Source organism: Rhamphochromis sp. 'chilingali' (assembly GCF_963969265.1).
Source record: "Rhamphochromis sp. 'chilingali' genome assembly, chromosome: 1".
Lineage (NCBI taxonomy): Eukaryota > Metazoa > Chordata > Actinopteri > Cichliformes > Cichlidae > Rhamphochromis > Rhamphochromis sp. 'chilingali'.
In genome coordinates, this window is record NC_137929.1 from 59,490,863 (window position 1) to 59,518,455 (window position 27,593).

General features: G+C 40.5%; 2 protein-coding genes across 2 annotated transcripts in view; both read left to right on the forward strand.

Moving 5' to 3' along the window:
* LOC308400339 (uncharacterized protein) overlaps positions 1–27,593 on the forward strand; it is a gene marked incomplete at its 3' end in the record, with an annotated part of 203,250 nt that overhangs the window by 33,369 nt on the left and 142,288 nt on the right. The gene's annotated exons all lie outside the window — the stretch shown is intronic.
* On the forward strand, positions 4,692–14,718 carry LOC308410853 (uncharacterized protein). Its single transcript, XM_080904504.1, has 3 exons — positions 4,692–4,930; positions 12,866–13,201; positions 13,440–14,718. Exons 1-3 carry the CDS (start codon positions 4,858–4,860, stop codon positions 13,634–13,636), a joined length of 606 nt encoding a protein of 201 aa, XP_080760630.1. The 5' UTR covers positions 4,692–4,857; the 3' UTR covers positions 13,637–14,718.

Genomic DNA, 27,593 nt, shown 5'->3' on the forward strand with positions numbered 1-27,593 from the left:
CACTGTCAGCTGAACCAGTCTGACCAGGATATACAAAACTGTGGCTTTTATGAAATGTGACACTCTTTATGTGACTCACGTCACCACAACCACAAAACAGTTTTTAGAGATTCCTTCAGATGTTTATAGAGGAAATGTCAACATTCAGAATACTTGGAAGCAGAGTTTAAATGCGTTAGTCAATCCTGAAAACCTCATGTGGCTATATCCTGACTTGTTAAATTATGAGGGAACAAAATGCTAGACATATTTTAACCTAGACTTGTATTTTACATGTATGTAATTCTGAAAACATATTTAGTATTTCAATAGCTTTATTAAGTTAACATCAGTGCATTCTGAAGTGGTCAGGTGCTCTCACAGATTTTCTGTCTGTGAGATTTTTTTTACACAAACTTGTACAGAAAGTAACAACACTGTTACATTCATCATATTGTTAAATGTAAGAGAAAGTCGTTACTTTTGACTGTGCCTTGTCACATGACGACCCCACAGCAGTTAGTGCCCCTTATTTTGATTTGCAGAGTTTTACACCCGGTGCCCTTCCTGACAGTCCAACAGTGATTTGTGCTTCTAGATGGAATCAAACCAGCAACCTTTACGTTAATCAGTACACTCTGGAGGTACAACAGTATATTTTAGAATAATTCCTTTGACATTTTCTGTATTGTGTGTGTGTGTGTGTGTGTGTTTAATGTTAACTGGTTTTATTTTATTTGTCTTCTTTTATTAGTGTCTATATTTGTTGGATACAAAGAGACCTTTGACTTATATTATTATCATTTTGTCATGAGACCCTTCATTCATCATTTATCTCGACTCTACACACAGACACTCTATACAGATTCTACACATCCACCTGTGCCAGATTCACTTCCTGCTGCTGTCACGTCTCTGCTACTTTCATTATGTTTGTGGTATTTGTTTGTCAAATACACGGGCTCAGATCCAGTCAGCTGAGTCAGTCCGGGAATGTATTTGCCACGATGCTGCATTTAAGTCAAACAGGTCTAAGGTGTGTCCATATTAAACAGCTGACAAGGAAATACGGGTTAGATTGTTCACTGGGGCTGTTTAGTGCAGGCAGAGACCAAACCAAGGTCAAGTTTGTTTCCTTTCTTTTTTCTATTTGCTCTCAGTGGATAATTTCCCATCCTGATGATCAGAAGAGTGTTTGAGGGTTTCAGAGATCCTTCAGAACAACAGTAAGTCTTTAAAATGACGTCTTTCAGTCTTTTAGGTAATCTGACAGGTTGATGAAGTCTGTGAGCTTCAGTGGATTAACAAATTGTTCATGTTAAAGCTTCACTTTACTGGTTACTGGTTACAGATGAACGTCATGTGGAGTTAGTGTGAAGCATTTGATTTACTGTTGGCTGGTTTCATCTGTGAAAACACATAATATGAAATGAATTCAATGTGTTTTTTCATCTGAAGAACCAAAACCTGTCAGACTTTATCTGACAGAATCTAAATAAGACAAAAATCACCTCAATCACAAAGAGGCTCTTTGGAGCTCTGGACTCTGTCATGATCGCTGGTTTAGCTGGTTTTGAGTTGCCTCGTAAATTTTGTCTTCAGTGTTTTCTGTTTGGTTTCTTGCTGTTCCTTTTCTGTAAGTTTTTTTATTATTATGTTGATTTACAATTTTATTTTCTTTATTGTTTTGAGTGAGTTCTATTTCAGGAAATATTGAGTGTTTCTTCCTTTATGATCCTTGTAGGACTGAGTTTTAGTTTTTATACACGTGTTTGGGTTTCAGTTTAACTGAAACCTCCTTTTTATTTTGTGTGTCTTTAATTTCTGATATGATTTATCAGGAGTCTCTTCTTTGTTTTATTTATTTATGTCCATTTCTGAAGCATTTGTGTCACAATTTTGTCATTGAAGTGCTTCAATGGAATGTTTGTGGTCATTAGTGCACTGGTGTACTGAGGTTGCATCCTTTGGATTTCTGTAGGCTTTACCAGTTCAAACAGGACAATTATGAGAAAGTTCTCTTTGGTCTGCATTTCTGTCATTCCTGCTCAAGCTGCAGAAGTCACTGAAGTTATTGTTGTAGTACTTCAGTATTTAGCTAGCTCTGCTGGAGACTAACCTTTTCCTTTTTAACATTTTATTTAACTGACGGATCTCACACTATAGCTGGGATAGCGACACTGATAAGAACTGCAGTGGGGAGAATAAATGGATGGATAGAAGTGACAAAAAATTTCAAACTAAATGTTTGAAATATGTCAGCAAATATCAGAAGAAGCAAACTGTTTCTGTGCAGTTTGGCACACTAAGGTTGGGCGATATGTGATTTTCTCAACTGACATTTGTCAGTCCAATAGTTAACGATAAGCAATATATTTGTGTAGGTAACTTTTTGATGGGCAGGACTAGGGATGGGTATCGAAAACCGGTTCTTGTTGAGAACCGGTTCCCACTGTTTCAATTCCTTGGAATTGTTTGCCATTTTTGCAAACGATTCCCTTATCGATTCCAGTCGCCCGAATGACGTCACCACATTGCGGAGCGTCATTTACCTGGCAGGAAACATGGCGGCTCAAACGCTAAAAAGTTTGGTTATACTTACAAGAACGGATGACAACAGGGCAACTTGCAATACTTGCAAAGTAGATACTTTGTTTAAGGGAGGAAACATTATGAATATGCAAAAGCATTTGCTCACAAAACACGCGATGACCTTAAATGAATGTCATTTTTTTGTTAATTCTGCTCTGGACTCGTGAATCTCAACCCAGCAGCAGCGGTAACGTTTGCACGTCCTCTCCCGTTAATGCGGCAGGTAAATAATCAACTAACAGTGCATATTATGTTAGCGCAATCTGCCTTATCTGCCATTACTGTGCGTTTAGGTGACCATGATGAGAGAGACAGACAGAGTCTGGCTGGCGCTCGCTGGCAGTTCTTGCTGCAGTCTACCGGTAGTGTCTCCTTTCAAGCCAGGATAGACTAATGTCACCAAGCAGAGACTAAGTTTGTGGTCAAAGGCTTGAACCCATTTGCCACAGCAGATGATTTTCAGTAAGTGAATGTGTTTAATTGTAGGCAGGGACATTACTGGATATTCTTGTGTAATTGCTACAGAATAATTTATGTTATACTTTGTTATTGCTACAGAAGAATATTTATTTTATTATTTTACATTTACAATTTTTTTCCCCGGGGTCCCTGTGACACCACATTGAAGAGCCGTAGGCTGGATCTCTTAAGATCTCACTGCTGGGTTTGTAAGGCCATGTTACTCCTAAATTTCTATCTTGTTCAAAGAGAAGATATAAAACAAAGTTCTAAGCTAATCGACCTTAGTGGTCTCCTTTTTTAAAAAGAATCGATAAGAGAATCGATAAAGAATCGAATCGTTAAACAGAATCGAAAATGGAATCGGAATCGTGAAAATCTTATCAATACCCATCCCTAGGCGGAGCAAAGTAATCATGCACGGGCTGATTTCTTGGCCGTTGAAGTGGATTTGCATGTTTAGAATTTATACGCTTCTTTTAAGGGAATATTTTACCTTCTTTTCTTATTTGTTTCAGTATTAGTATACTTTTTGGATTATTCAATTATTTATTTGAGGTGAGCCAAATTGCACAAAAGACTTAACGTTACATCTGAGATCTTTTTTTAATATTCACTAGGAGAGACATTTTGATTTTTAATGTACTTTTTGTGTAAATTTGTTTTTTTGGTCAAGTATGTACGACAGTTATAGTGGAAAAGAACCAGTTTGTCTTTGTTTCCCTCCCCACCATTGTGTTTTTTGTTTTTTGTTTTTTTCATTTAAATAAAATGTTTTTGTTTTTTTCTGAACATAAGCTACTGCCTTTCTTTCTGTTCTAAGTTTGAGTAAAATGAATCGCTGCATTTGGACGCACTTTGAGGAGGGTGCTGTTAAAACACTGACTGCTTCTGTTAGCTTTAACAAACATTATTAGCAAACTTACTCATGAGCAAATAAATAAAGAAATCGCTCTTTTAAAAATGATCGGTGAAATGCTCAGCCTGTCATCGATAGTCGATAAATCTGTCTAATTGCTTCTCAGGGAGAGAAACACAGTAAAAAAACGTGTAAAGAAAAAAAGACGGAACAGGATAGGAGAAGAAGACGGAGATTATTTTCAAAAGTAAGGACTGCTAATCAAGTGCAATTTGATAAACTAGCACTATCTTACTTAAGTTTACTTTCTCAACAATTTCATACCTAATCTTGCATTTCTTTCTTTCTTACTGGTTAATAACAGATGGCTTAATATCTTTGGATGGAACAATCTACCAGATAACTAATGACTCACTGAAAATGATCTTCTCTCATCTTTCATCTTTGCGTGAATTTCCAACAGCTATGAATGATCAAGTTTCTTTGTTACTGCTATCAAGAAGTTACTCTGCAGTTTGACAGCATCACATTAGTCACATCACAAAACCCAATGATTTAAACCACTTGAGCCCAAATCAGCCTAATATAAATACTAAAAATAATACGAACCAGATAAAATGTATCTCAGGTCCACTTTTGATTCATGACCCAAAGACACTAGTCACCGGACCGGCCACAGTTTTCTCCTGAACGATAGGTGTCACCAGTCAGATAACAACTTTGCATCAGCGCTTTTATTCAAATAGAAAAAGTCGAGACAGGAAGCTAATAATTCAGTTTTTGTTTTTTGTTTCTTTTAATTTCTGGAGAGCTTTTCAAGGTCTTTCAGGCTATAATATTTTACTGACAAAATATATAATTTAAAATTGGCCTTAAAACTGAAATGATTGTATACTCCCACGGACGTGCGTCATCATGTGGTGTCCGCTAGTGTTTGACAAGAAGCGTTAGCTAGCTAGGCTACGGAAATGTCGCACCGAACATTTACTTCGTTCTGCTTGATTTTCCTGTTTGTTGACCTCTTCATGTTTGTCTCGACAGGTAAGATTTAACTATGAGAAACCAAATTCATTTTCACTTTGAAATAAAAAGTAAGATGGAGTATGAATCATTTTATGTAACCCGAAATGGCTTCGTCTTTCAGATTCCAACGGGAAAAATCCCCAGTAATCCTGAATTCACCATGCAAGATGGCAGCAGTGCCTGTAAACATTAGCAAAAGTTTAAAATTAAAAATCTTGTTACGGTTATTTAACCTCAGAGGTCTGATGAAGGTCATACTGCGATGTCTCTCCTGAGCTAACTTCCTTCCAGCACAATTGGTCAGAAAAGAAAGGAAAACACTATTTATGTTGCTTGTAGCTAAGTAGAGTCCAGAGATGTGGATGGACACTAACTACCTGTTACATGCTGGAGGCCCACCGATTTGTTATTCTGCTGATTATCCATCTGTAACTCGCCATACAGCACAATGCTAACACAATACCACAAAACTGAACGTAAATGATATGTTTGATACAAGTTTTAGTTTTTATACTGTTTGTGTGCACTGCTGCCATGTTGGACTTGGAGTTGAGGTTGGAGAACTTTCTCAGACTTTGTGAATTTAAAGTAGAAAATAAGACTGTTCTATTTGAAAGTAATTTTGACTAAGAAGCAGGAATTTCTGACTTCCCATTTCAGATGGAAGAGGCTACTGATCCGTACTGCTAATATTTTATATTTGCGAGTTGTTAAATACAGTGCAAAGGGGCTCCTGTGCTGCAGAGTTCAGCATACCGAGGGTATCTTTTAAATATTATATTTTAGTTTACCTATGACCTAGGATTCTAATGTGTGACCAATTTGGTCGCACGTGTCTAAAGTCTCAAATCTCCGCAACTCTGAAAGTCTCCGTGTGGTCAACAACAAACACACATTTTGCCTATATCGTGGTATAAACTAATAAGACATAGTCAGGACCGGGACCTCCCTGATTGGCTGTGGTCCAGATTTTCCTGTCGGTCTACGTTTATGTATGTTTGAAAGTGTAGGTAGACAGAGGTGAGTAGCAAGGGTGGGTTTCATTATTCAATTTTCCGATTTAAATGGATTTTAGCTTGAATAACGCGATATCGATTCATTAAATCCTGAATCGATTTTTAAATATAAATGTATTTTGCCAGAAACGCCAGGAGTTCACATACGATTTTAGCAACCACCATATAGTTAAAACAGCAAATGAGATTTTTTTTTGAGTTACCGTAAAGTATGTAGCAAATCCTGGTGCACGTACAGCAGCACCAGGTCGTAAACCACGAGACGGAGTTTCTATGCGAAAAATATCATTTTTTATACTTTATTTTCTCTTGCATAAAGTTAAGAGCATGTATAGTGAGAAGACAACACTACTATATTTGCCACAGGCTATTTAACCCTTTAACCCATAGAAACAAGTCCGCCAGAGCTTGTCTTTATGTTTTTACATGCTGTAGATCTATTTGTGGGAGCATTTCAAGTTTCCAAATATCAATACAACCGTTATAGCCCAAATTTTAATAATATGCATGCACTAAGACCATAGTACCTACATAAATTGCAAAAAATTGTAGAGCAATAAACTACAAAAAAATGTTTTTTTTACATATATTTCTAGTTAGAAAAATTTAAGAGGCTTATCCCTCAAAACTAAATACAAAAAAGTTGCACAGAGTAGTTTCCAACCACAAGAAATTTATTTTGAGTGTCTTCATAGTTTTATTTTTGAGATACACAAATTTTTATATACTGCAGTAAAAATGAAAATAAATATAATAATGCATCAAAATAAATTATTTCCAACAGTGTAATTGGAGTTCTAAGTATCCCAGAAACAATACAGAAAAGCATAAAGTCAAACGTGACTCTTAAAAATACCAACATAGGCTTAAAAGGCCCTTTTGCGAAAATGACGTCACCTCCGGTTTCGGGCAGGTAATGGCGGACATGCGATAGTTCACGCTGACGTATATGCCAACATAGGAAGTGTTATGAACATCGGCAAAGCGTGTTTCTGGAATATTATGTTTTTGTTGCTGCAAGTGCTTCTTATGCAATTTTTGCAAAGCTATATGTGGAAGGAAACCGTGACCTAGGACAAGCTAATGGCATAAGTCTGTGAAGGTTCTCAGTCATCCAGGTCATCGTAGTCAAAGGAGCTTGTAAAGAAAAGCGTCTGGACTTCTTTAAGTTACTTGAAGACGTTTCACCTCTCATCCGAGAAGCTTCTTCAGTTCTAAGGTCAAATGGTGGAGAGTCCCAGATATAAACCTAGTGGGAGTGACCCCCCACAGAGGGACAAAAGGACCCCCTGATGATCCTCTAATCGCCTGAGCCAAGGTGTGAAACTGGGTGTGGGTCCCAATCAGCCAGAGTTTTGGGTGAGTTCATTGTGAAACCTGGCCCCACCTTATCATGCGAATTCCTGAGGTCAGATGGCCCAGGATGTGAGTGGGTGTTCAGGCGTCTGGGAAGGGATCTCAAAACTGGATCATAGATGGCAGAGAGTTGGTGTCGTAAACCCACGCCTCTGTTCAAAGATGGTCGCTCACAGTGGACATAGATGGCTTCTTTCACTCCTCTTTCAAACCATCTGTCCTCTCTGTCCAAAATGTGAACATTGGCATCCTCGAAAGAGTGTCCTTTATCCTTAAGATGCAGATGGACTGCTGAGTCTTGTCCTGTGGAGGTGGCTCTTCTGTGTTGTGCCATGCGCTTGTGAAGTGGCTGTTTGGTCTCTCCAATGTAGAGGTCTGGGCATTCCTCGCTGCACTGTACAGCATACACCACATTGTTGTGGTTGTAAAGGGTTAATTATTAGGGGTGCAACGATACACAAAATTCACGGTTCGGTTCGGTTCGATACTTTGGTGTCACGGTTCGATATTTTTTCGATACAAAAAAAATGTTCATGCCTTTTTAATTTGTCATTTATTAAAATTATAAATATATATTTTAACTCAAAAGTACAGTTTTTAAATTTAACCCTAACCCTTGTGCGTGTTTTTTATTTTGACAGCGAATGCGCACCACTTATGTGCAGCCCTGGTTATTTAGCTCGTCATATTGCAGCCACAGAAATTCTTTTGTCCATGAAACCATAAAGCTGCACTTTCTTTTTGCCTTATAGTCTGATTTGTCATAACTTCTCCGTTTTGTGGTAAGCTTTTCTTTGGCTGTCACTTCTTCACCCCGACCTGTCTTATTTGGCTCAGCAGAACTAAAATAATATAAAATATATATCATATATCCTGCTGCTTTTACACACGCACTCACATAAGCTCAGCGATTCTCTGCGCGATCAACCTCTCACATGTTTAAGCTGCGGGAGATTTCACTTGTCATGTTTGCATAGTAAGCTAACGATTAATAAGACGATGTCAGAGGAATTGGTGCACAAATTATCATCACTCACAGATCAGTGCTGTCGCTCTCTATACACAGTTCGCGCGATTGCAAAGTGAAAGCAAAAAACAAGCGCAAATTCAAACGCGATTTCAATATATCACATATTGACAGTGGCTCACCGATGCCAATGACATAATTACCCAGCTACATTTCTGAAAGAATGCAAAAGCATTGACATATATTTTTCCTTTCTACAATAGCCCGACGAGCAGGGCAGAGATAGATTTTGGTAGCCCGACTGAAAAAATCGCTAGTCCCGGGACGTCGGGCTAGCGATATTGCGAGCCCTGTATCTGATTGAGGAATCACTCATCTTTGTCTTTGCACTAGGATGATGTCGGCGTAAATGTGCAGTCATATTCGTTGTGTTCCCACTAGTGCTTTCAGGTTAATCTCGTTGAAATGACCTTAACGCCACAACACGGCAAATCTCCGTTAACGAGCTACCCCTGATCGCCCCGTGCATGGGGCTAGACGGCCAACACGTTAACGAGCTAACTGCGCTAACACACTAGTTCCCACCCATGTAATTGAGCATTGCATGGCACATCCAACATACTGTTTTACTTTAGTCCATGACTCGCTTACCTTCAGGGTCATACGTCACATGAAAACCAAAATAATTCCAAACGCCAGATCTGAATGAGGGTGGGGGAGGTCCATGTTGCAAGGAGAGCTTAACTTCTGTCTCGCTAGCTTGCCCTGCGCTCTTCCTTCTGACGATGCTGTCTGTGTTGAGCGCTCAGTGGATCTGCGCTCGACAGTGCAGCCTAGGCGGAGTAGTCGAACGCAGATTCACTGAGCGCTCAACACAGACAGCATCGTCAGAAGGAAAGTTGATAAAATAAATTACAAATTTTGTATTGTTCGATACATGTGCGTACCGAACCGAAAGCACTGTATCGAACGGTTCAATATCGATACGAATATCGTTGCACCCCTATTAATTATGTATTTTATGTAATAATTTGTAGAATTTGGGTTAGAAACAATAGCAAACAAATGGCACATAGACACTTTTCTATCGTCCACACGATATATGTCATCATATCGCCCAGCACTATTTTTTTTTTTTTGTCCCGTTTGGATCTATAGCCATCAGAATTGTTGTCTTGAGGCCAAGAAAGATGCCAAGCGGATTTATTTTACCAAGTGGATCATCATGGCCTTGCCATATTGGTCCATTTGATTGACCTTTATTATAATTATGAATTTATTTTATTTTCAGTTGCTACAAACGGGACAGACATGACTGTGGGATAGGACAGGTGGAAAGAATGAAAGAAAGAGAGGGAGAGAAAGAAAGAAAACCAAAGGGGAGAAGAGACGGTGAGAAGGGGGGGAAGAAAGAAAAAAAAGAAAAGAAAAACAAACAAAACACCTGGATAATCTGTATGGAGAAAAAACAGAAGAGAAAGCAAACAAGAAAGAGCAACATAATAAAAAAAAAGCACCATCACAATAAACTAGCTAGCAGTAGATATCAGTAGATACTAAATAATAAACGATATTGTGCAGCACGCAAGATAGACAGCGCACAATGTGCTTTGAGGCAGCAGCCAAGAAAGCTGTAGTCCGCGTCTGTGAACACCCATGTGTACACCTGTGTGCATACCTGTGTGGATCAGCATGCTTGCATTCCAAAGGTTTCTCCATGTAACGATCTGCTAGGGAGTGTGGGGAGCCATAGCCCCGTCCCCCAGGGCATGAAGCAGGTATGGAGGAGATCCAGGCCCCAGACATCCACCAGGAATGAGCCGGTACATACATGAGCGCCCAGCCCCAAACGACCACCACCAACACACCAACGTCTGAGGGCATCAGCCACCGGCAGGGAGTGTGGTGAGGGGAGATAGGCCTCCGTACTTTGGAGGGCCTGAGATGTGCCCAGAGAGGTTGAGTCTAAGACCCAACCTGACATATAGACACAGACGAACAGGCACACGCGGACACAGACGTGCATTCCCACCCCATATGCACAACCAAATACTCGGCACTCACCCAACGTTTAGACAGACACAAATAGACACTGCACAGACAGTCGCACTCCCCAAACATACTCTATACCCCAGGTCCAGGTACCCCCGCCCTCAGAGGGGCAAGCCGCACCTAGACCCAGGAGATGTAACTCTTCTCTCTGGGGTGGAGGCCCAGCACTATTTCTGTCTGAGGAAATCGAATTGAATCGGGACCTTGTGAATTAGAATCAAATCGATTATAGAAACCAGTGATGATACCCAACCCTTTGTTAGTGGCCTACACCCGTCAGAATTGGATGTAGCTGTGGGTAATGAGAAAAGATGAAAAGAACTATTGATAACCTTTCTGTTAAGTTAAGGCCCGATCGTTTGAAATTCATAGCCAGTGCTATGATATGGAGCCATCAACCTCTCAGGTTATGTCAAACACTGGCCCGGAGACGGCATCAGATAAGGAGCCACATTTGATTGACTCCGAGCCTGAGCCCACTGGAAGTAAAAGGAGGAAAAAAAAAAAAAAATATATATATATATATATATATATATATAATTTTAAAAAAATAGAATTTCAAAGAGAGTGGCTTGACCAGTTTCCTTCGCTAAGATACAGTAAAGCTGACAACCTGATGCACTGCATTTACTGTTGGGAGTGTGGAAAGACCATGGCCAGCAATACTGCATTTGTGACTGGTGGTAATATGTTTCGAAATGAAATGCTGAAAATGCGCAGTGTGCCCAGAAAATGCATTATATACTGTGGTAAATGCACTGCCCAAGTGTCCCCTCTCCCCATTGCCTTTCAGCAGCAGGCAGCAGTAAACAGGTCGTCAGAGGAGGCCGAGATGATGATTAAGTTTAACATTGTGAACAATATTGCCAAAGAGTGCCAAAGCAGTTTAAGCACAATCACTTTTTCAGTAACTTATTTTTCTTGTAGAACTTTGTGTTGACAAGATTGTTAGTTAATCATTTACAGATCAATATTGTCTGTATGGACAGCAATTTCTGCCCAAATAAGTGAAATGTAAAACTGCGGTGTTAAGCAATGTGGTTGAAAAAAAAAGAATTGGGTGCACCTAACTTTTGTGCTGGTGCGCATTTAAGAAAAGAAAAAAAAAAGCGCACCAGTGCAGCCGTGGCAAAAAGTTATTGAATAGAGGCAGCTGTTGCAGCAAAGCAGTGGCATCTGAAGCTGCCACTCTAATGCTGCTTTTATGCTTCAGTGCAGTAATATGAGGCAGACAGACGGCTCATCTACCTGCATAGTGTTTGATGTTGATGGAGGCAGTGTATGTGGTACAACCGGTCTGTGGGCAAATCTTCCTTGTGCTGTTTGTTGATCTTCAGCCAATTGGAGAGAACAGTGAAGTTATAACACACAAAGAGCTGAAGTCAAAGCCATTATTACAACAATGAGTGTTCACTGCAGCCACTCTGTGCTTTCCATGCTGTTTTTTTATATCTCTAATTTTTTGCACTTCACCTGTTCCTGATGATCTACTGACATGCAGTTGGGATTTTGAAGAACTAGACAGGAGGCTAGTCTTTATCCATTTTATCCGTCCTTATCCATTTTCTCTCCAAACAGACACATGTACATTTGTGGGACCCGAAGTTACACTTAGAATTAAGTTTCACTCAGGAGCAGCAACCAGCTGCCACAGCCACAGTCTGAGCTGCTCCTCCTGCATTTCTAGCTCTACCTGTTCCTATAGCAGAATCTGTGTGGCAGTCACTTTGAAGCCTCTTTGGGCTGTTTTTACCTTTGTTATGCACTGTGTGTTAAAGCCCAAACACTAAAAGAAAGATGTGGTGGGACTGTAGCTTAAAGTTTCTCCTTCACCAGTAAACTGAGATCTCAGACCATGTTATGGAGTAATGCAGTAATGTAATTTAACTACAACTGTAACTAATTACAGTTTTCAGCAAGTAATAAAAAATGCAAAAAAGAAGATGTAAAAATAACTATTTTAATAATGCTTCTGTGATGGTGACACAAGGCTGGGTGGAGTCTGTGTGCACCTAACATGTTGGTGTGATCAGATCTCACAGAGACAAAGAAGTGTAATGTGTGTGTCAGTGTGATGTGTTGTAGTTTCAGGAGTCAGTATACAGCCAAGGGCGGATCTACAGAGGTGGCATGGAGTGGCATGTGGCACCCTATAAGGATTTCTTGCCACACCTAGCACCATTGTAGTTTTGTAGATTACAAAAAAAGCATTGGCTACATTTTAAGTCATATTATACAATGTAAAAGCTGCATATGTGTAAAGAGATTACTTTGATTTTGCCAGCTCATTTGATTTCCATGCCACCCTAAGAAGCTTCCTGGTTAAGATTTCATTACATCCAGCCCTGTGTACAGATACAAAGCTTTTTGTTCAGTGTATACAAACAGCTGTAGCTACATAAAGGCAGCATGCAGAGACTCACAGTGTCTTATAATGAGAGGCTGCTTTCTTTCACACATTATGTTCACTTATTATCAGTGTGTGTTACTCCTCACGCTGTTGAAGTGAACAGTTGTACTTTGACCTTTAGCCTCTCTGCTCTGTGTTGTTTCCTCTTACAGACCAGAAGAACATCACAGCTCAGTCTGGAAAGATTGTCACTCTGACATGTCGAGCTCCAAACAACAACATCACAAGTGTAGAGTGGAGCAGAGCTGACCTGGGAGATGAATATGTGCTTTTGTATCGGAATAATAAGATGGATCCAGTCAACCAGCATCCATCTTTTAAGAACCGGGTGGATCTGCAGGACAGACAGATGAAGGCTGGAGACGTGTCTTTGATTCTGAAGGATGTGACGATTAATGATACTGGAACATACAAGTGTGGCGTCATCCAAGAAGAGAGAGGAGGTTTGAAGCTCATCAACACCACCTATGTTCATGTCGTTCCTCCAGGTGAGTGAGTAGAGCTGAGTGTGTGTGTGATCAGAGGTGAAGCTGCTTCCTGGTTGTTGATGTTTGTTTCTAAAGATGTTGTTGATGAGACTTTGTAGAAAGCAGCTGGTCTGAGTGATGTGATCAGAGTGCAGTAGATAATGTCTGACAGCAGTTTGAAGAGGAAATGGATTCTGTTCTGTTCTTCACTCATCACCTACCTGACAGCTAACACCTCACACCTGTTTCTCACCTGCAGGTCAGACAGGAGGAGACACAGAGGATGGAGGGAAGGAGGATGGATCTGTTGGACTGAAAGTTGGTCTGCCAGTTGTTGTTGTTGTTGTTGTTGTTGTTGCTGTTTTAGTTTTATGGTCTGTGAAATGCAGAAACCATACAAAAGGACAAAGTCCATCTCCGTATTCAGATCAGCATCTCTGCGAACAGACCTCTTAACAGCTGAAAGCTGGGTGCCAGGCTGATGTTCTTACTTCTCAGCGTCATCATTGATCTCAGAGGAGTGGAATGATCTCATCATCCAACAGACAGACGTCAGACATGCAGAATTTAGTTCTCTGAATATCATCAGACCTGTTCAGACTATGTTGGTGTGTCTCTGTGCAAACACCACAACAACATCTCAAACAACACAACTCATCTTCAGTGTTGAATGGAGAAAATGTTTAAATCAACTCATTTATTCAGTGTACTGCATGATATGGTATCCGAACGTGTATTTGTTGTAGCCTCAGGTTGGTCACTCATTTCATTTCAACAGTTTACATTCTTTAAAAATATCTGTTACATTTCTGCCTTAACCTCCTAAGACCCGAGCTCTTTCATGGCTTGCATTTGTAATTTCTCTTTGATAATTGGGCATATTGGGACCTGATGAATGTAAAAACAAATACATGCCAGAGTTTTTTTTTTAAACCTTATTTTTGTTTCTGAAAGAAATGAGATCCACATTCATTTTACATTTCGATAGAGCAGTGGCAGTATAATGTCCTTGTAGGTGGATATCAGGCGCTTGTAGAGCATTTTGTATTTTGGCCTAAATAACCCAAAATGTTACAGTACAATTACTGACCAACTGAAAGCACAAACACTGTAGGTGTTGATCAGTGAGTGCAGATAAATTATTGTGGATTATAGACAATCATTAATGTCATCAGGAGCTATTTATTGGATTGAATGACTGAATGCTATTACGCTGATATTAAACCAAAGACATCCATTTATCTATGTAGCTGCAGAGTCGGATGTTCCTCCATCTGACCTGTAAAGCTTTGTTTCACTTTTCCTTCCATGAAGGTCTTTTCAGTCTGTTTGTTACTTCAGTTTGAATAAGTCTGTTCATATAATGAATATGTTTATAATTCAAGTTTTACATGCATTGCTGCTTGTTTATTTTCTTTCTTTGTTCATTTGTTTTCTTTTTGTTTCTGTATAAAACTAAATATGTGTTTAACTGCTTTGAAGAAAAATACTCTGTATACTGTGGTGACTCCACATGCATTTAAATAAACTTCAACAAATTCCAATCGAGTACATTTATTTTATTATTCTCATACTTTCAATCTTGTCTCTAAATGCTGCTTTTTGTGAGCTTAGACCCAAACCTGTTTCTATGTAGAGGTGCATGCACTGATCACTTTTACCACAATCACAACTATAACTGAGCAATCAAATGTTAGACTGAATTTATGAGCAAATCATAAACACAATTGTCTCACCTTGATCTCTGGTGTCTCATCATCTCCACCATTAATTCATGCCTAAAGATAATCTTCTGTAGCTATCATTTGTCTTTAAATTAGAAATCAAAAGATGTAAAACCTATGAAGAAAAAATTAAAAGTACAAAATCTATGACTGACTCTATGACATATAGCTGGATTGGAGTCTGCTGAGCTGATTCTGGAACCCCTTGACATCCAAATAGACTTCATCTATTGCTGCTATAATGAGATTTTTGCTTGTGCAGCAGTTCTCATTAACAGTATTTCCAAAATGATTAATTAAAGGAACTACAGTTTGTGGTGTTGCGTGTCAAAATAATCTCATTGTGCATATTTTTGCATGAAATTAAAAGTGAGGTTACTGCCATTGCCTGTGAACCAATAGAAAGCTGGTGCTCAGAGGAAGAGGGCGGGCTTTACTTGGTGTCAGTGACAGAAATGAAAAAAAGCTCAAATGAGTGAGAAGGACGATGAAGGAAACATCTGTGCTGTGTCTGCTCTGTAAGTAGAATCTCTGTGTTTGTTTGAATTCTTGTACTTTGACTGTCTGCTCTCCTGATAACTGATGATGGAGGAGAAGACATGAAAAACAAATCAGGCTGAATTCAAGTTCAAACACCACGAGGACCAACTGCAGGTCTGAACTGACTCTTTATCTTTGCTCAGGAGTCGAGGAAACACAGCAGGCAGTGAAAAGATCAAATCATTCACTCATTATATCAACACAGCTGCACAGTGGACACATGACTTTACTGGGTTATTTAAATGCAGTGGGTATTTTGTATATATTTACAGAAAGGCAGTACACATATAAATAAAGGTTGCTTCAAGAGTTGTTTTATATAAAATTTCAAACTGAGTAAGAGGACAATGAAGCATTGAAATTTTAGATATAAATATAAGAAGAGTTGTTTAAAAAACAACAAACAAAAAACAATAAAAAAATTAGAATTTATATCTAACACTACAGGTTTCATAGAGGTGCAGTGGTTAGTGTCTTGTGGTTTCCTGCATCAGTCCAAAGACATGTTTGGTTAATGATACTAAACTGGCCGTACGTGTGAATGTTAGTTTGTAATGGACTCCAGTAATTTTAAAACAGTGGATTTAGACTCCAGCTCCGTCTCAGTTAGATTATTAATTAAAATGATGGATTAAAATTTCACCTGTTTTTTTTTTAGCATCAAATTCCCTTTTGACCGTTTTGTTGTTCAAACTTTTTAAAACATTTGCCACAAAGTGTTTTCGACTATGAGTTTCATTTTCAAAACAGATCCACACAACATTTTATTCTGTATTCGTCAAACATATATTTAACATTCATGGCTGGCATGGAACAATCAAAATATAAATGAAATGTTATTCATTTGTGGAAGGAAACAAACTCTAGGGGTTCTGGTACTATGAAGTAGGTCAAACAGAAAAAACTCCACACCAAAGGACCTCAACAAGTGTGTGGATTCAAATCCAACACCTTGTTGTGCAGCAGAAGAACTAACCACTGCCCCCCCTTGATTGTATCATCAAATTGAAAATGAGCAGATATATCAGAGAGATGAGTTTGTGTGTTTGTCAGCTGTTTGTGTGGAGTTGTTCTTTATGTTCACCTCAAATCAACCTGAGTGTCATTTCTCTTTAGTTCTGATCTCACTGCTGAGCTGCACAACAAACCAAGGTCAGTAACCTTCTTCTGTTACAGTTTAAACCTGAGAAATGCTCACTGATATGACCTGATTGGGTTCATGTTCATGTTCTCACATATAAAACTGATGAAATGAAGAATTTATCACAGAATTATATCTCTTAACAAAAGTCTAACAGATCCTTTCATTGTAACCCTCACAGCTCGTCTGACTGTGAGTCCCAGCAGCTCTCAGTTATTTAAAGGAGACTTTGTGTCTCTGAGCTGTGAGGAGGACGACAGCTCTGCTGGATGGACTCTGAGGAGAAACACAAGCAAACAACAGAGCACTCAGTGTGGAGATGGGTGGGGAAAACCAGCTGGTTCTTCGTGTAACAACAATGTTTTCCCTCATGACAGTGGAGTTTACTGGTGTGAGTCCAGAGAGGGTCCCATCAGTAACATGGTTAACCTGACAGTCACTGGTAAGCTGAGTGTGTGGAGTTAGTGTTGATGAAGCTGTGTGTAAATGGATGAAATGCTGTAGTTTGTCTCTGTGTTGAGGTGGATCAGTGATCCTGCAGAGTCCTGTCCTCCCTGTGATGGAGGGAGATGACGTCACTCTGATCTGTAAAACGAAGACCCCTCCCTCCAACCTCCCAGCTGCTTTCTATAAAGATGGCTCCCTCATCAGGAAGCAGCCTACAGGTCACATGACCATCCAGCATGTTTCCAGGTCTGATGAAGGCCTCTACAAGTGTGACATCAGCGGTCATGGAGAGTCTCCATCCAGCTGGATCACTGTCACAGGTGACACACTCACCTGTCTGTGTTTCTGCAGCTTTCAACATTCACAATGTGACGACAACTTAATGACTGTGTTTGCTTTATTTTAGGGGAACACACCACCACACCTCCACCTACATCCACCTCTCCTCTTGGTTCCACCTCCATCACTCTTCCTCCATCACTCTCTCTTCCTGTTCTCTCTGTGTTGTCATGTGTTGGATCAGTCTGTGTTGTGGTTCTACTGGTGTTACTGGTTCTGCTGGTGAAACGATGTGTTCACAGGAAACCCGAAGGTGAGACTCAGACTTCTGGAATGTACAATTGGCGTTTTTGTTTGCTGAGTAATCTACACTTTTAATTTTGATTACATGTCTTTGATGGTAGAGTTAAAAATGTACAGCAACATTTAACAGTGAAAAACAGCCTTTCAAACAGAGGAAATATTTTTGTAGTTTTATAAACTGTGTTTTGCACTGATTGCTGGTTGATGCTTGCCTCAGTGTCGGCCATCTTGTAAGCTTGTAAGCAGGTAGATGTAGGTGTATACGTGGCCCTACTGGGAATTATTCACTGGTAGTAAAACAATGCACAATACCAGATGCACTGGACTTTTTGCTTGGTTGCCACTCTCCAACATAGGAATCCTATGAAATTCCAAACACAACAAAATAAAAATTTGAAAACTTTCTAACAGCTGCCCTCACATGTATAAAGTACATTTGAATATTTGAAATGCTCTCAGGTTTGAGTTCAGTCTCTGGTTAACAACCTGTGGCAGTAATCTTCATCTAGCTGTGCCCCTGTCACAGCAGTGCAAAGCTCCAGGCAAGGGATGGATGACTTTATTTTGGCCATAGACAGTTTTTAGTGATGCAACTGACTCATAGGCCTCTTAGAAGCATCACATTAGGCATGACTGGCTAATGAAAAGGGGAGTTTATTAACAGAGGGTTCCATTGACACTCACTACCAAGTTCAATCACATTCTTGCCATGAAGACTCATTTTACAAGAGTGAGCCTGTATGCAGTCCTTCCTGCTACCACTATACATTATTAGTCCTTCAAGCTGGATGTCGTATCTTTTCCTAGAATCCGAAGAAGCTTTTCAATATGCAGGCAATCTTCTCTCAGGCAGAAGCACTCAGCCAAATACACCCACGTGCCTGTCAGGATTGATATTTTTTATATTGTTGTTTATGCTTAGAAATATGTAATCATTTGTATGCGGATAAAATCCTTATTAGGTCTGATAAGATTCTGTGTGCACTTGTGTACCATGAGATGGGAGGAAGCAGCCTCGACGTTATAATTTCCATTACAGCTTTAGAAACCAGATTGTCCTGTTCTATTAAAGAGTAAGACTTTGCATCTTTAAGTGGTCATTTGAGATACGACCTGTTGCAAGTTCCTGTCTTTATAGTTTAGCAAGACACTCACTTCTCACTTGTCATGCCAAAATATGATGTATTTTGTCATGACAAACTAATGTGTGTCATGCTGGACCCTGGACCCACCTCATCACAGAGATATTGCCAGCTGCATGAGCTAGCTTTCATGACGATTGGTGATGAGATAGATTTATCAGACATTTGATGGGGAGATACTGGAGTATTTGCTTTATGAATCAGGCCTCTCATTGTGATGCTCAATACTCTTGAGCCAGACAGTGAAGCTATGGAGTAACTTCTGAGGAAGTTGGCAGGTAAGATGAGGTTTTCCAGACAGATAGGCCACCAACATGGAAAAATGTGCATCTTCTTTGACCTATCAGAATGGTCAAACATGCACTAACATGAGTATAAACCCTCATGTTAGTGTGAAGAAATACTCATGAACAGGATAAGACTAAAACAAGGTCATGGATGAGATCGGAAACTATCACCTCCTGCCAGTACTATTTATTTATTTATTTTTCAGGGTTAAACTTTATGCTTCTCACTTTTAATAGACTTTTTTTGGTTTTACTTCTTTTGTCCAGAATGTGTAAACGTTATCATCTTAATCCAGTGTAGTTTTTTGTCATGTGTTTAATGTTGCTCATTGTGTGTTCGACTGTGTTTGTGGTCTGTGGTTAACAGAAGCTAACAGCTCTGCAGTCGTCCAACATCCTGTCTCAGATTTTTGAAAAAGTTGCAGGTGTGAAACCACAGTTAAACTCAATTCTATTTATCTAAGTGTCTCTATTTAAATTCCAAATGCAACTTTTAAAAACTTAACTTTTGAGTTTCTGATATGTTGATCCAATGCAAGCATCATTGTGAAATGTAGTCATGTTTTCTATGTAAATGCTATTGTCCGCTACTAATGATGCAAATGCTTTTTGTGTAGACATTTCTGTACAACAGAGCTGTCTTTCCAATCAGCTCTGCTATCAACTGTATAACCTACAGTGATGTCTTCCTTATTTGTTTTATTCTGTAGAGAGTGCTGTAATCCACTCAGCAGTCAGAACAGAAGATGTCACGTATGGACAAATCATCATCAAAACGAAGCAAAAAAGTTCAAATATGAGAGGTAAAGCTGCTTTTCTTCCAAAATGCCCCTTCTTTACAGACATGATCCTTTACAGACAACTGCCATACCATAATTTATTTATATAGCACTTTAAAAACAATACAAGGTCAACAAAACTGCTGTACAGCAGACATATAAGAAGTACAATAGGAACAATAAAAACAATAAAAAATAACAATAAAGTAACAGTATCAGTTACCCATTGGTTCAAAAGCCAGTGAATAAAAATGTTTTTAACCTAGATTTAACGACCACCACTGAAGTAGATTGCCTGAAGTGAAGAGGAAGATCATTCCAAAGCTTCAAGGCTATAGTTTAAAATGCTCACTCTTCATTTAGATTTAGGCACTGACAGTGACAGCTGCTCAGCTGACTAGAGTGAGGCCAGGCCCTATTAAAAGAGAGTTGCATTAATTCAATCATGAGGTTATCAAAGCATGGATGATAGTGTCCCGACTGGAAAGGTTTAACCTTTGACAGACGTCTGAGGTGTCTGAATGAAGATTTCACCACCCCATTTAGGCTACATCTACACTAATCCTGATACATTTGGAAATGGATATTAAAACTGATATTAATCTTTAACAGGGCTGTCAAAATTGAGAGCAAACAAAACAACTGCTGTATAATGCCCTCCTATATCTCAGTTTAATCGGTCACATGACTGCATGATATGACTAAAATGAGCCATTTTTTTTTTACGAAAGCCTGTGGTTACACTGTCCACACTGTGACGTGAAAATAGTGTTTTCAAATGTATCCACTTGGAGAGCATTTTCAAAAAGCCTTGACCAAAAATGCTGTCTCAGTGTGGATGGAGGGCCAAGATAAACAAAACAAAAAACTGTTCTTAATCAGTCTTTACTACCATCTTCTGCAGAGATGTGCAGCTTGTCATTTTCATCGCCTTTCACAATTCCTACATTCTTTTCATTTTACTAACATCTGGGTTAGTAGGTCTATTAATTATATTTACTATGTAAGTAGCATGCTGACCTTTCCCAATAAGCATGAGGCTGATGGGAATACTATGATATCTACTGGTAATTAGAGTTCATTGGTTGCTTTTAAAAAGTCATCAGAATTTGAGAAATTATAGAATAAAACAGAAGAAGAATATTATCCCTTGATGGTTATTGTACATGTACAGTAAAATTATTGGTGTGCCACAAAAACTGTGCAGGAATAAAATATAAGAATTAAGACAGCAGGAATAAATAATAAACAGGACAAATATACACAATTAAGAGAAAAATATACCAAAACAAGAGAAAGGTGCACAACAGAAAAGGAGGATGGCCCCAACTGACCACGTGCTCAGTGAATACCTCAGGCAGCAGAAACCCAAGAAAGAGGAGGGAGACGAGGAACCATCATGGAAGGACAGGCCCCTGCACGGTATGTACCACCAGCAGATAGAGGAGGTGGCTGATATCCAGAAATCCTACCAGTGGCTGGACAAAGCTGGACTGAAAGACAGCACAGAGGCACTAATCATGGCAGCACAAGATCCATAGAGGCTGGGGTCTATCACACCAGGCATGACCCCAGGTGCAGGCTGTGTAAAGACGCCAGTGGAACAATCCAGCATATAACAGCAGGGTGCAAGATGCTAGCAGGCAAGGCATACATGGAACGCCATAACCAAGTGGCCGGCATAGTGTACAGGAACATCTGTGCTGAATGTGCCCTGGAAGTCCCGAGGTCAAAATGGGAGACGCCTCCAAGGGTGGTGGAGAATGACCGAGCTAAGATCCTGTGATACAGATTTCAGATACAGACGGACAAAATGGTGGTGGCTAACCAACCGGACATAGTGGTGGTAGACAAACAGAAGAAGACGGCCGTAGTGATCGATGTAGCGGTTCCGAGTGACAGCAATATCAGGAAGAAGGAACACGAGAAGCTGGAGAAATACCAAGGGCTCAGAGAAGAGCTCGAGAGGATGTGGAGGGTGAAGGTAACAGTGGTCCCCGTGGTAATCGGAGCACTAGGTGCAGTGACTCCCAAGCTAGGCGAGTGGCTCCAGCAGATCCCGGGAATAACAGCGGAGATCTCTGTCCACATGTGTGTGTGTGTGTGTGTGTGTGTGTGTGTGTGTGTGTGTTTGTGAGTGATTTGTTTGATTGATTGATTCTACTTTTTCAAAATTCTGTATTGAGTGCTTGTGCCAGAATGATGCCGACTGATCAAACTGATTACAGCATGTCATAATGATCATGAAGGATCATGTTCACCAATTGGGTGGCTGTAGCTCAGGTGGCAGAGCAGGTCAGCCACTAATCAGAAGGTTGGTGGTTTGATCCCAGGCTGCCTCCTGCCTGCATGCCAAATATCCTTGAGCAAGATACTAACCCCATGTTTGTCTACTGGTGGTGGTCAGAGGGCCCGGTGGCGCCAGTGTCCGGCAGCCTCGCCTCTGTCAGTGCGCCCCAGGGCAGCTGTGGCTACAATGTAGCTTGCCATCGCCAGTGTGTGGATGTGTGTGTGAATGGGTGAATGACTGAATGTAGTGTAAAGCGCTTTGGGGTCCTATGGACTAGAAAAGCGCTATACAAATGCAGGCCATTTACCATCAATTCAACCTTCAGTGATGTTCTATGAGGAACAGCATATCTCAGACTGGTTTAAATTTGGCAGATCTACAGGTCTGTGGACCACATTTGGCCATAACTAATTGTGTAGTCTCAGCCTCAGGTCCACCTTACCTCAACAAATGTGTTGTAATTTTTGACGATTGCCATAACTGAGTGTTAAAGTGGGATTTAGCAAACAAGTTGTAAACAGAAATAATTAGTTGGGATTAGGAGATGTCTAAGCAACCAAAATAATCACACTTAACCTACTTTAATACAATGAATTTTTTGACTTCTTTCTGCACATGAAACCCCCAAAGCAACTTCCTGTTGTTGATACCAGTTAACTGTAGACTGAGGGTGATGAGACCTCTTACCACAGTGTGTCCTGGTTTGGCTAACATAAGTGTTCATGTTGTGAGAACAACATGTGTTGTGCTCTGTGGTGAAGCGTGTCAGTCTGCATTAGAAGAAGATGGCAGCTTTGTGGTCGTCTGCCTCCCATGTTCACAGAAACACCCACCAGCTCTTTCAGGTCAAACGTTTTTCAGCAGAGGTGGTAAGAAGTGGAAAAAGACTGAAAACCCACAGCTGTGTATAAAGGTTACTGCTTAATATCTGATTAAACCAAAATAAAAATGCCCTGCAAGAGCTATAGTGTAACAATAAAAAAATATACTCCCAAAAAGTTTTTTTCCTTTTTCTAGATTTAGTGCCTTCAGTGGGAGAAATATTTCTTCCCTCATCCAAGTGACTTCTTCAGTCTCAGCTTCTGTCTCAGAGGTGTTACGACCTCCTCTGTTAGGGGACAGGGAGGGATAACATACATAAGCCCTCACACATAAAACTAAGTGAAATAAAGCTTTTATTGCAAAATTCAAACAGAAAACCGACAGGGACACGTTCTGCCGACCACTGGGCAAATAATCTGCACACAATTAACTAACACACATGTGAGTGAAAAACTAAAGCTAACCTCACATGCTGTAACACCACCAAACTCTACTCCAGTTAAGTTCAACCATAGACAGAGATTAACAAGCAAACTTGAAAACTATGAACAGAGTTTGGTGAGCAAAGTTCAAAGAGAGAGAGGCAAAAGGGACAAACTGCATGTTCAGTCCTAAGCAGCAGCCCCCAGAGTGAAGGATCTCCAGCCTTCTGTAGCCACAGGTGAGCACAATAAGCCAATCATTGCTACACGTAGGACCACAGGATCCCCAGGCAGCCAACCATCTATGTGGGTTGACGAATTTCAATCTGCATACAGGAGGGCTGGCACGGGTCTCCAGCTAGCCAATTGTCAGTGAGTCCTGGCACTCTTAGATTTGCTCAAAGAGAAAAAGGCTTTCTCACTTTCTCCGAGGCTAAGGGCCGTAGCAGCAGGTTTCAATCGTATAAACAGTACATTTGCAAAATGACCGAAGCTTGCCAAATGAATGAACAATGAGCTGGGAGGTCAGTTCTTTGATCATTAAATGGCCTGTATTTATATAGCGCTTTACTAGTCCCAAAGGAACCCAAAGCGCTTTACACATCCAGTCATCCACCCATTCACACACTGGTGACAGCAAGCTACATTGTAGCCACAGCCAACCTGGGGCCCACTGACAGAACACTGGCACCACCAGGCCCTCTGACCACCACCACCAGTAGGCAACGGGTGTCTTGCCCAAGGACACAACTACCAAGCCGGGGCTCAAACCGGCAACCTTCTGATTAAAAGGCAAACTCCCAACTCTTGAGCCACGATCACCCCGTGTGTATTAATATACAAAATATCAGAACAGAATCAACCTTTTCGGATTTACTTACGTGGATGATTGAGCATGCATTAAGACAAATAAAACAGTACTCTTAACATTGTAAATGCAATTATTTCTATGTGTTTAATTGTGCAGGGAGTGATCCAGCTGCAGCAGTGAGAACAGAAACCATCAGTTATGGAGAAATAGCCATCACACCAAAAATTCTTAAATTACTTTAGTCTTCCTCCGTAACATAAGTATGAGTTGTACTGTCACATATTTGTCAGCTAATACTACTATCTACCTACATAAATCTGAGCCTACAGTCCCACATGCTACAAATCCCTTTTCGAGAGAACACACAAGTAATCTTTCTATTTGTGTATACATATCAACACAAGACTGACAACACAAGTTGAGAATCAACAAAGAGACTTCAAAGTGACAAATATAAATGGAGGCTATAAACCTACAAGCCTGCCAGCTCATTACTGCCTTGATTACCTGTTAAAGATCAGGCTCTGGCTGCTGGGCTGGGGTCTGTCCAGACTCAACATCACTTTAACATGATTCTCTGGTTCTTCACCAGCTTTGTGGCAACATGCTGTCTGTGCAGATTTTGTTAATGTCGTTTTAGTCATGTGATTATTGATTTGTTAAAAAAAAATTAGTTGAAATCAGGAACATTGCAGTTGGTTGTTGCCATTTACATCTCTTACAAAGAACTATTGTTGTCATGATTCAGCTGTGTGGCAGGCAGGATGAGGACCCAAGATGCAGACTCACAGACACGGGGATAAACTCAAAAAACACAGCTTTATTGCTGGCCACGAGAAACAATACAAAATAAACTAAACTGGGAAAACTAAAGCACAAGGAGAGAGAAACAGGGAAATCCACACAGCATGAGGGAGAACGCGACGCCGAACAGAGGGAGACACAGACAGAAATACACAGAGGGTTAACGAGGAAAGTGGGAACACACGGGGAACACAGGTGACACTGATAATCATAACGAGACAGGGCGGGGTGAACTGAACATGACATGTACAGGCGTGAGAGTCACAAAGTAAACAGGAAGTGCACAGAGGTTCAGGCAGGAGGAGAGAGAGCACGGGGAAAACACAGACATAACGGGCTGGGGAAACATGAAACAACCACAAAGGGAGACGAGGGCTCATAAATACACAGAGGGCACACAGGGGGGGGAGAGAGAGCACGGGGAGAACTTAGACATAACGGGCAGGGGAAACATGGAATAAAACATAAGGAGAGACGAGGGCTCACAGATACACAGAGGGGCACACAGGGGGTAAAAGCCATGAAGGGAAAACACTTAGGGAACAACACAACAGGGCAATTCAGGAAACATGGCCTAAATAAGGAACGAAATACAAAAATACAAGGAACTAAGAATACTGGGCCCACATGGCCCAGGACCATGACAATTGTGGTCATCATAAATAATATCTTACCATCTTTAGCTCACGTTACCTGTGGTGTACCACAGGGTTCAATTTTAGGCCCTCTGTGATTTTCTGTTTACAAGTGACTTGTTCAAACTTTAAACACCCACGTCTCCTTTCATTGTTACACCACTACTGACCATTACTCTCTGAAGCTCTCACCTCTATCTCACCCAGGGAATACTGCAGCGAGAAAGAGAGAGAGACTCTGAAAGCAGCAATCATGTGGCCTTTTAATGTAATTTAATGCACATGATCAGCTAATTGCTACAGATCACTGGGTCTCAGATTTAGGTTTTCTGATTTGTTTCAGTGTGTTATGAAGCAGTTAAACCGTGGAAACTATGCAAGCTATATAACTATGAGGTGGTTCTCTGGTCTTATTTGGGACTGTGTGATGCAGAGGTGGAGACAGAAGGTCTTGATTGAACTACAAAGCTTGTAATCATGTTTCCTGTTGTTTGAACTGTGTGTGTTTGTGTTCAGACTTTAAACCAGAGCCAGACGTCGTCTACTCTTCACTGAAGTAGTCCACCAGTCCAACCACTGACTGGTCCCCCAGCACCTCAGACCAGAGGTGGCCATCCACAGAGAAGGAGCTGGAAGGATAGACCGGCGTGGCGTATCTATCTATCTATCTATCTATCTATCTATCTATCTATCTATCTATCTAATTTTTTTTTTAATTTTTTTTTTTTATAAATATATATATTTAAAATTATTATTTATTCCTCCTTGAATCGCTACCTTATCGTGGTGGAGGGGTTTGTGTGTCCCAGGGATCCCAGGGGCTCCTGGTAGGGTCTCCCATGGCAAATTGGTCCTGGGTGAGGGACCAGACAAAGAGCGATTCAGAAGACCCTTATGAAAAGAATATCGAGGGAACAGTTTACCCTGCCCGGGATAGGGTTACCGGGGCCCCGCCCTGGAGCCAGGCCCGGGGAGGGTGCCTGAGGGCGAGCGTCTGGTGGCCGGGCCTTAGTCCATGGGGCCCGGCCGGGCACAGCCCGAAGAGGAGACATGGGCCCATCCTCCCGCAGGCCCACCACCCGCAGGAGGCGCCATAGGGGTCGGGTGCATTGTGTGTCGGGTGGCGGCCAGGATTGGAGGCCCTGGCGGACTGACCCCCGGCTGCCAAGACTAATCTATAGTAACGATGCCATTATTTGTAGTGTCTGGTTTCTATCAGCTGAATAAATTTTTGTTCTCATTTGTTTTCCTTGTGTGGTTCTGTGGGTTTCACCACGTTGTAAGATGGAAAATGTAGCTTCTTTCAGTTTGGTTGTGGCTAACCGATACACGCCTCATTTCACTGCAGAAAACAAAGAATAGGCATTAAACCAGAACTACAGCAGTAAATGTAACCTGCTAAGTAGAGTGTCAGTACTGAGTGTGTGTGAAGAGGTTTGATGCCTTTTTTTCTTTGGTCACCTGGAACTAAATGATAAGGGAAAAACTCTGAATGCAGATAATATCTTTCTTTTTTTCTTTCTTAATTTTAGGCAGAACAAAAGAAACACAGCTTCTTAAACATGAATCATTGCATTCCATTTTATTTATATAGTGAAGAGCAAAACCATGTAAATACAATACTTTGATTAGATTTACCTATTGTCAGTCATCTTGAGTCTGTATTGCCTTTGGTTATTAGACTGAGAAGCCTATCCAAATAACGCTTTTTGCCATGGGGCGAGACAAGTGGCAAAGGTTTGCATGAACTTGGGAGCGAGGACATGAGATGTCCAAAGAATATCTCATAATGTTGTGGATTGCATCTAAGTGTATCATTGAAGTCAACTCTCCGTGGTCCTGATATTATATATTTGTGATATGCAAAAGGTAAACAAGAGCGTGGGGGGCACTTGTACAAATGTGGTTTAAGTTAATGATAACTGTTTTAGCTGAACCCAGCAGTATTTTAAAGGTGAAAGAAATCCCCCTTTAAAGGTGGTTTTAT

Excerpts from the sequence above, each read along its gene's own strand:
- LOC308410853 (XM_080904504.1), top strand. The coding sequence starts at position 4,858 with ATGTCGCACCGAACATTTACTTCGTTCTGCTTGATTTTCCTGTTTGTT. Across the intron at positions 4,931-12,865 it reads CTTCATGTTTGTCTCGACAG|ACCAGAAGAACATCACAGCT; the intron begins GTAAGATTTAAC and ends TTCCTCTTACAG. Across the intron at positions 13,202-13,439 it reads TGTTCATGTCGTTCCTCCAG|GTCAGACAGGAGGAGACACA; the intron begins GTGAGTGAGTAG and ends TCTCACCTGCAG.